The sequence below is a fragment of the Elephantulus edwardii genome, unplaced genomic scaffold (genome assembly GCF_000299155.1).
Source record: "Elephantulus edwardii isolate Elephantulus edwardi_28Jun2011 unplaced genomic scaffold, EleEdw1.0 scaffold00280, whole genome shotgun sequence".
Lineage (NCBI taxonomy): Eukaryota > Metazoa > Chordata > Mammalia > Macroscelidea > Macroscelididae > Elephantulus > Elephantulus edwardii.
In genome coordinates, this window is record NW_006400030.1 from 1,925,836 (window position 1) to 1,935,758 (window position 9,923).

The 9,923-nt window shown below is 44.7% G+C and overlaps 1 protein-coding gene and 1 pseudogene across 1 annotated transcript in view; one reads left to right on the forward strand and one right to left on the reverse strand.

Moving 5' to 3' along the window:
• The window catches only part of PHGDH (phosphoglycerate dehydrogenase), a 54,922-nt gene extending 52,069 nt beyond the window's left edge, over positions 1 to 2,853 (forward strand). The window contains exons 11-12 of the mRNA XM_006900319.1: positions 1,534 to 1,771; positions 2,699 to 2,853. Coding sequence (XP_006900381.1) covers positions 1,534 to 1,771; positions 2,699 to 2,853 — 393 coding nt within the window. The remainder of the gene's footprint in view (positions 1 to 1,533; positions 1,772 to 2,698) is intronic.
• Positions 2,854 to 3,947: 1,094 nt separating this feature from the next.
• Positions 3,948 to 9,923, reverse strand: part of LOC102864563 — a 25,723-nt pseudogene continuing 19,747 nt past the window's right edge.

Sequence of the window (9,923 nt, forward strand, 5' to 3'; positions counted from 1 at the left end):
CCTCTGAATGAAGATTAAGTGAAATAATGCATGTGAAAATGCTTTGTGAACTCTACTGCTCTGTGGAAGGGAGGCATTAGTAGTGCCTACATCTTTTGATTGCCAAGTATTCCCATATAGATTACACAAATAGATGACTTTGGAGAATAGAAATCTATCTTTCACCATTTAGATAGCTAGAAATTAAAATCCAGGGCGTGACTGGAAGAGGAGGGTCTTCATTGTTGATTTCGTGGTAGGTGTCCTCAAACCTCGAATTCCCGAGTTTACAGGTGCAGCTGTTGTGTGTGTCGGCCTTCCTGTGGCATCTTTGGCTGGGTTTGTGTCTCTGTCTACTCTGTTCTTTGTGTAACTCAGACGTAACCAGGTTTAGGGCCCACCCGACACTGGTCTGACTTCCTTAACCTAACAAAAGAAAAGTCAATATATCCTGCTCCCCAAAACCAAACCTACCACTGTGAGCTTGCATCCCACTTGAAGTGACCCTATTCTCAGGGTTCAAGGTTGTGAATCTTTATGGGAGAAGCCTGCCCATCTTTTCCTACTGAGCAGCTGGTCAAATTGCTAACCTTGTGGTTAGTAGCCAGATGTGTCAGGCAACCGTACTGTAACCAGTGCTACTATTTCCTAACATGGTCATAATTACAGATATAGAAGTTAGGATGTAAGTATCTGTTTGCTGAGGCTGCAGCTGAAGCCATAATACCCCATTCACAGCACAGGAAAGTGACAACCAGCAGATTCTTCAGGCTCCATTGACTGGGAGGTGTTGTCTGGAGATGGTCTAGTGACTAACTTGGAAACTCTGGGAGCACAGCTCATCCATACCCTCCCACTGCTTCCCTATGGTGTCTTCACTTTTGATCTTTCAGATTTCTCAGCCAGTGGGAGTTAGCAGGAATCGTAGACATTAGAGCATCAGTGTGAGATGAAGCCAATTTTGCAAGTCAAGTCTGGCCCTTGGCTACCCTGTGTGTTAGAGTCGGACTGTGTATCAGATTTTCAGTGGCTGACTTTGCAGAAGTGATCTACTGATCTACTACTTCTGCTATCTCTGAGTGGTCTCAAACCTCCAACTTTTCAGTTAACAGCCAGGAGTGTTAACATTTGCCCCACCCCAAGGGCTCCAAAGAGATTTTTTATCTCCTCTAGTTCCCAACTCCTTCCTTCTCTCTCCATCTTTGACCCTCCAGTACTACCTCCCACAAGGCCACAGATCCTGTTCACGAAGTAGTAAATCATAGCAGAAGGGGCCGCATTGAGTCAGTCCACGGCAGTCTCCTATCTTCTATCCATCTGTCTCTCCTCCTGTACTTTTACCTACAACATCTCATTATCATTCCTTTAGGAAGCCATTGACCATTTCAGGAAGCTAATTCTCAAAAGCACACGGCTAGTCCCCTGCCCTCTGCCCCTTCCCCCAGCCTCTGAACTGCTAAGCATGTTGGTTTGGCCCTCTCAGTGGGCAACTGGGCCAAGAACGTGGATGTGGCACACCTCAAAGAATAACTGAGCCCCCTGCTCTCTCCACAGGTAATCACCTCCCACAGCGCTGTCTCATCTGGGGAGCAGGCCTGCGGGGAATGCCTTCTGACTGTGACCCTGGCCGGTGCCCCTTACCAAACTGTGGGCTCAGTGCAGGGCACCACGCCTGTGCTACAGGCGCTCAATGGTGCAGTCTTCAGGCCGGAAGTACCTCTCCGCCGGGGACTGCCCCTGCTCATGTTCAGGGCTGCGCCCTCCAACCCGGCCATGCTGCCCACCATGATTGGTGAGGAGGGCTCTGTGGGCATGGGATTTCTGCACTGGGAGTAGGCCCTTCAGATCTACCTCTTCTAACACACCTCAGAACACCTATGTGCCTATATCATACTGTGGGACTCATACAGTGGGGCAGTAGGAGTAGGGACTGAATTCAGAGAAGAAAAAAAATATATAAAGTTGCAGAGCCACGTGTTAAGAATGGGACCAGAGCTTGCTCACCACATTAAATTGTTGTTTTGACCTGCCTGTGACAAGCCCAGACTGAAGGCTTTTCCCTTGACCACAAGCCTTATTGTCCAGCCTGACCTCAGCAGCTGTGCTCAGCTTTGTTCCCTGAAGCCGAGGCTGCTAGGGGCACATCTAGATTTGGCAGAGGGTGTGTTCTGGACCTCGGAGGACCATTCACCATCATTGCCAGATTCCCAGGCGAACCTTCCCTTGTTTTTCTCCCTTGCTGTGGTTTAGGATAAAATGAGCAGTCAGTAAGTGGAAAGATGGGCTTGGCGCTTGGTTTCTAGATACCTGGTCCCTGTCCTGCCTGAGAATCTCCATGTTTATTCTCAGTCTGTGAAACAGCCAGGGAAGCTGCCAGGCAGTCTCATTTGTCCCATCTCTGATGCCCTGGGTCCGTGACATCCTCCCTCTGCAGCTTTGATCACATTGTTAGTTGTAATTGAGTCCCATCCAATTCATAGCAACCCCATGTAAAGTAAAACCACTCTATAGCCTTTCCAAGGCCTTTTGGAAGCAGATCTTCTGAGGCACTTCTGGGTGGATTTGAACTACCTCTCGGTAGTAGTCAGTTACTTAGCTATTTTCACCACCCAGGGACCCCAACTTTGGCCCCTGAAGCCCAGAACTTCTTCTTCCATCTCTAGCCCCACCCCCTTCTTTCCCACATCCTGTGCTAACCCCTGTTTCTTCTAATCCACAGGCCTCCTGGCAGAAGCAGGCGTGCAGCTGCTGTCCTACCAGACCTCAGTGGTGTCGGATGGTGAGACCTGGCACGTCATGGGCATCTCATCTCTGCTTCCCAGCCTGGAGGCATGGAAGCAGCACGTGACCGAGGCCTTCCAGTTCCACTTCTAACCTTGGGACTCTTTGATCCCAGCCTCTGTGTCTTATCTGAAACAAACAAACAATGAACCTTACTGGGACCAAGTGGGAAGGGAGATCCACATTTGCTGGGTTCCCCATGGATCACTGAGACTGTTCCCACTGCAGACCTTAGGGACCCTGGTAGTACAGCCATAACTAATAAAGAACTTAACACACTCTGGTGTCTTTGTCTTGCCATTACCGGAGGAGCCACCAGAGGGCAGCCATCAGGCTTGGCTTTGGTTGCAGTTGGAAAATTGGGTAAATAACATTGTGTGACAGGTGAATTCTTTAAAGATGGGCTTTCTGCTCTCCGGATTATTCAGAGGCCTTTTTTTACAGGAACAAGAATCAGGATCTTTTCAGTCTCTTCTATCTGAGTGTGATTGTGATTCATAGCGACCCATGTGTCTAGCTAACGTTGCTGTAACAGAGATACCACAGTGGCTCTCTTTTAACAGATACATATTCTCTTACAGTATAGGAACCATAAGTCCAAATTTAGAATGGCTGCTGTAGGCAAAGGATCTTTCATTTGGTTGTCGAGGGAAGCTTTTGTTTCCTTCAGCATCTGTAGGTCTCGTATTCTCTGGAGACTGCCACAGGTTCAGATCTTCCCCTGGTTTCAAATAGTTTCATTGTGCTGGGACTTCAGTCCCAAAGCATGCACTCCACTACTCCTGAATTATTTATCAGTGATATGCTAAGGGTCTCTGAACAACCTAGGGGAACTCCTTTAACATCTGATTAGGGCAGAGAAGGGGTTCAGGACTGTTGTGTTTCACCCTTAATCCTACAACTATTTGATTTAAAAGGTCAATGGGGGATCATGACACAGTTTCCACAATACGTCATTATATACATGTATTGGGAGGGATGCATTTCAATCCATGAAACTATCTAGATACCATGTACAGAGAAAAACCACCTCCGGAAGTTTTTCTAGGCTTAACTAGAATAGCAGGTCTACTCTGGATTTTTCTTAGGTGGGTTGTCCCACCACTTCTATGATTCACGTGCCATCACACTCAAACATTATCTGACAAACTTAAGACAGCATGATGTGCCAGGCCTGGGCAGGATGCTTAAGAGGAGGAGCAAAGCCCAGACTCGTTCCCATAAGTCTCCTCTGGTGGAGGGTAAAGGTGTGCACACTGACTTGGGCCCAGTGTGAGAAATGCCACAATAGGTGTGTAAGGAATTCTGTAGGGTCCAGAAGAAAAGCTCATTTGAACTGAGAAAGAGGTGTCCCAAAAGGTAATGTTGAGAGGATTTTAAAAGGGACAGAAAGTGTATAAAGGCATGAGGAAATGAGAATAGCTGGTAGGTTCACAAATAGAGTTCAGAATGTGTTGGGACAGTATGACAGAATGGCATCTCATGCAAAAGGTTTGCCTAAGAGTTTTCTCCCCATTAGTAGGGGGTGAACAAACCCTGCCTGTGTTCAAAGGCTTCTCTGCCTTTGAAACTCCTGCCTGGGCTAAGAAAGCTGGGCAGATAGCCAGCAATGATGGGCTCTTTAGAACCAAGCCTGATCAAAGTGATAAGCACCCCAACAGTGAGTTTAGAGATGCGGATGTTATAGCCTGCTGAAGCATAAACCAGGAAAGTGATGAGTCTGGGCATGAACTTCAAGGTCAGCTTTGCTATTTTAGCCTCTCTGTGACCTTGAACACAAGGCTTAACTGTTCTTTTGTTTCTTCATCTGTATGAGGGATAAAAATGCCTTCGGTATGACTTCATCAAAGGAGGCAATTTTTGAGATATGCTCAGTCTTTGGTGAACATTGGCTTCCTCATCCAGATGCTTCAAGAATAACCACATGAGCCAGTGCCTTCCACCTGCCCTCACTTTGAGCCAGATATGGATGCAGGGTGTCCGGAGGTCACACAGCCCATCTCAGGACTTGAGACAATTCTGTTTCGTGCACCACCTGAGCCCACTGATGAAGTGACTTGCATAATATCGGTGAAATGCAGCTCAAGCTCAAGTTTTAGACTTTTTAAAAAACTAGACAAACCACATCCTGTGTTCTAGGGGAATTCCATCTTGTATTTGTAGGATGTCTTAAAAATGTTAAAAACAATTCCAGAACCACTGTTGTTGTTACATGCCATTGATTCACCCGCGACTTATAGCAACCCTATGTACAATAGCCCTGAACCATACCCTAACCTGAGCCAGTCTCAAAGACTCTGACACACACACACACACACACACCAATCTCCATTGCCCCAGTTACTGTGTCAATCCATCTCATCCAAGGTCTTTATCTCCTGCACTGTCCCTTCACCTTTTTAAGCATGATATCCTCCAAGGACTGGCCATATGTCCAAAGTATATGAGATGGAGCTTCAAAATCTTTACTTCCAAGAAGAAACTTGGCTTCACCCTCTCCAAGATATACCTATTTGTTTTCTAGGAGGCCCATGGTATGTTCAATACTCTTCTCCAGAACCAAAACGTAAAGGCATTAATTCTTTTTCTATCATCCTTAGTCATTGTCCAGCTCTCTGATACATAACAAGTAATTACAAAGATTATAGCCTGGGTCAGGCATATCTTAGTCTCTAGACTGACATCATTGCTTTTTATCACTTTGGAGAGGTCTCTGACAGCAGACTTTCCAATGCAATTTATCTTCTTGATTTCCTGGCTGTCGGTAACAAGAGTGTTGATTATGGAGATAAGGAAACTGAACCTGTGAACCTCAATCTTTTCCACATATATCATGGTGCTACAAATTGGCCTGGTGGACAATTTTTTTTCTTCATGTTGAGCTTCAATTCATATTGAGGACTACAGTCCTTGACCATCTGCTGCAAACATTTCAAGTCCTCCTCAGTTTCAGCAAGTTGTAGCACCTGCATAACACAGGTTGTTGATGAATCTTCCTCCAATCTTGATGCCATATTCCTCCTTAAAGTCCAGCTTTCTGAATGATCTCTTCTGCATACAGATTGAAAAGATATGGAGAGAGGATGCATCCCTGATGCACTCCTTTCCTGATTTTGAACCATGCAGTGTTTCCTTGTTCTATTCTGACAACTGCTTCCTGGACCAAGTATAGGTTTCACCTGAGCACAATCTAGTGTTCTGGGATTTCCATTCTTCTCAAGATTAGCCACAATTTGTTATGATCCATACAGTTAAATGCCTTTGTTTAATCAATGAAACACAGATATGCATTCCTTTGGTACTCTTTGCTCTCAGCCTAGATCCATCTGACATTGGTGAAATGGTCTCTAATGCCACAGCCTCTTCTAAACCCAGCTTGTATAGCTGGTAGTTCTCTGTCAGTATACTGTTCCAATCACATTTGGATAATCTTCAGCAGGATTGTGCTTGTACGTGGTATTAGTGATATTGTTCAAACCATTTCTAAAAGATTCACATCACCTTAACCAGAAACTTAGGGAGCTCTGGTGGTGTAGCCCACAAAGAATTATGCTGGTCATTCAAAGGTTCTCCCTCTCTGGTGGTTTGAATCCACCAGAGCTCTGGAGGAAAAGGTGAGCAATCTCTTCCCATGCAATATACAGCTTTAGGCACTCGAAGAGTCAGCCATGAGTAGGGTTCAGCTCCATGGCAATGAATTAAAACCAGAAACTTAGTGATTCTTCAGTTCTAACTCCTAATTCTCCCCTTCCCCAGTCCACTTCTGTCTGCCCTGCCTCTGATAATACTTAACTTTCATCTGTGCACGTATCTCTTCTACATTGGGAGCTTTGGTGACCTAGAAGCTGCACCGTAACCCCAAAGGTACTAGGTTCCAATCCACCATCTGCTCTGTGGGAGAAGGATGGGTAATGTCCTCCCTTGCTATTTATTGCCTCTGAAAACTCTTTGGAAGGTCAGTTATTTGTTGTTTTTTACTCGCTGCACATGACCACCAGAACAGCTTAGTTCTTGAACAGTTCAGCTTAGTTGTGGTTGTTTTTATGTGCCATCAAGTCACTTGCGACTCCTAGTTCCTATAAGTGAGATAATAAAAAGTTTGTCTTTTGTGTCTGACTTAACTTACTCTGCATATTTTCTAGGTTCATTCACATTATAGTATGAATCAAGGTCTTATTTCTCTTTACAGCTGAATAATATTCTATTATGCATGTAACAATATTTGTTGGTTTACTCACCTATTGATGAACACTTGGGCTGTTTCTACATTTTGGCTATTATAGATCACAAACATCTTGCTTGCTGAAAGTGAGGAGGACTTGAAGCACTTGAAGAACATCAAAGAATGCAACCTTCGGTATGGATTACACCTCAATGTCAAGAAAACAGATTCTTACCACAGGACTGATAGGCAGTGTCATGATGGATAGAGAGGAGATTGAAACTGTCAACAGCTTCATCTTGCTTGGATCCACAATTAACACACTTGGTATGAGCAGTCAGGAAATAAGAAGACACATTGCACTGGGAAAATCTTTAGTTAGGGACCTCTCCAAACTAGTGAGGCTTAATGATGTCAGTATGAGGGCTAAGGTGCATCTGATTTAGGCCATAGTCTTTCCTATTACTTGCTGTGCATCTGAGAGCTGGACAATGAATAAGAATGATAGGATAAGAATTGACACCTTTGAGCTGTGATGTTGGAGAAGAGCACTCAACATCCCATGGACAGACAAGAGAACAAACAGATATGTCTTGGACAGGGTGCAGCCAGAGTGCTCTTTGGAATGATGAGACATCGCCTCACATACTTTGGAAGTGTTGCTTGAAAGGACTATTCCTTGTAGAAAGACATGATGCTAGGTAGGGTGGAGAGTTGGCAAAGAACTAGGTGGATTGACATGGTGACTGCCGCAATGGACATTTGTATGATGGATAGATGATAGATAGATAGATAGATAGATAGATAGATAGATAGATAGATAGATAGATAGATAGATAGATAGATGATAGATAGATGATAGATAGATAATAGATAGATTAGATGATAGAGATATAGATAAAGATACAGATAGAGAAGATAGATAAGAGAGATCTCTATATACTGACCCCTGTTTTCAATTATAAGGCAAGCTTAATAATTTTTCAAATCCATTTGGTCCTTATAGACACTGTTGTTAATTCCTTTTAATTACATAGACTGGGGTTCACGGCATCTCTGGAATTAACATTCTTGTCTGCACTGTCTGGTAAACAGAGGGCTCTCTTGAAGCTCATTGATGGGGAAAGGGACAAGTTCAGGAATTCAATAAAAACCAAACCACTGTCATCAAGTTGATTCTGACTCTGAGCAATTCTGTAGGACAGAGAAAACGGCCTGACAGGGTTTCTAAGTCTATAAATCTTTATAAAAGCAGACTGCTTTATCTTTCTCTTGTGGAGCATATGGGGAGTTTGAACTGCCAAATATTTTAACTGTTGTTTTACAGCTTGCTTGGCTCCCACAATCAACACGCTTAACACCAGCAGTCAGGAAATCAAAAGACAAATTGCACTGGGAAAATCTGTTGTCAAGGACCTTTCCAGAGTGCTGAAAGGCAACAGTGCCAGTCTAGAGACTAAGGTATGCCTAATCTAGGCCATGGTCTTTGCAATTACTTGTTATGCTTCAGAATGCATGACAAAGACTAAGGATGACAGAAGAAGAATCAATGCCTTCAAATTGTGGTGCTGGAGAAGAGTCTTAAATATACCAGGGACTGCCAAGAAAACAAATAGGTCTGTCTTGGAGAGGATGAAACGCAGCTTCTCCTTGGAGGCTAGGATTTTGAAGCTCTGCCTCACTTACATTGGGCATGTGGCCAGGAGAGATCAGTCCTTGGAGAAGAACATCATGGTTGGAAAGGTGGAGGGACAGCACAGGAGATGGATTGATATAGTCACTAAGGCAATAGGGGTTTGTTGTTGTTGTTGTTATGTGCTGTCAAGTCACTTGCGACTCATAGCAACCCTATATACAACAGCCCTAAACCCTGCTCTATCCTGTGCCAATTGCATTGCCTCTGACACACCCATCCCGATTACCCCAGTCACTGAATCACTCCATCTCGTAGAGGGCCTTCCCCTCCTGCGCCATCCCTCCACACTCCCAAGCATGATGTCCCTCTCCAAGGACCTGTCCCTCCTTATAACATGTCCAAAGTATGTCAGACGAAGCCCCAGAATCCTTGCCTCCAAGGAGCAGCCTGGTTTAACCCTCTTTAGGGTGAATCTGTTTCTTTTCTTGGCAGTCCATGGTACATTCAATACTCTTCTCCAGCACCACAGCTCAAAGGCATCAATTTTCCTTCTATCCTCTCTAGTCAAGTGGTTGTTCTCCATATTTCTTGGCACAACTTGGTGAGCTCATCCAGGGCAGCATCTGTTAGCTGAAATATCTCAATTGGTATACAATCTATTAATCATTAGAACGATTAAGTGTTCTGGGATTCCCGCTCTCCTCAAGACCCTACTGGGAGTTCATTTATGGAGAGAAGGAAAGGCCTGGTATGTTGCATTTCAAAAATTCAAGATGAATATGGGCTTTCCCCTGAGAACACAACTGAACTTCCAAGATCTTAGGGAAGGAAGGCACTGTCCTCTCGCCAGTGACATCAGTCAAGCTATAGCTAAAATAGCTTGCTGAGGAGAAGCAGAGAACAAGGTGGTTAGCAAAGGGGGCCCCAGGACAGTAGTTGCAGCTAGTGTCAAAATAAATAGGACTAAAAAATAAAGTAAAAGAGATGAAACAATAATAAACAGGACAACTGTGGGTCCCTTAAGGGAGCTCTGGTGGCAATACAATCCTGAAGGCATGCAGTTCAAATCCACCAGCTGTTCCAGGGGAGGAAGAGGGGTAGTCTCCTCCATGTGATTAAAAATTCCTCCGAAATCCTGCTGGAGGGTCAGCTCTGACTTTATGGTACACAACAACAACCACCGCAGCATGGATTCCTTAAGGGAGTTCTGGTGGCATAGACCTTAGGGAGGCGTGTGGCTAACCCAAAGGCAGCGCTCTCTACTATGTGAAATCTACCAGAAGCTCCGTGGAAGAAAGATAATCTCCTCCTATGCAATTTGCCATGGGAAAGTCTGCTGTTAGGGACCTCTCCAAAGTGCTGAAG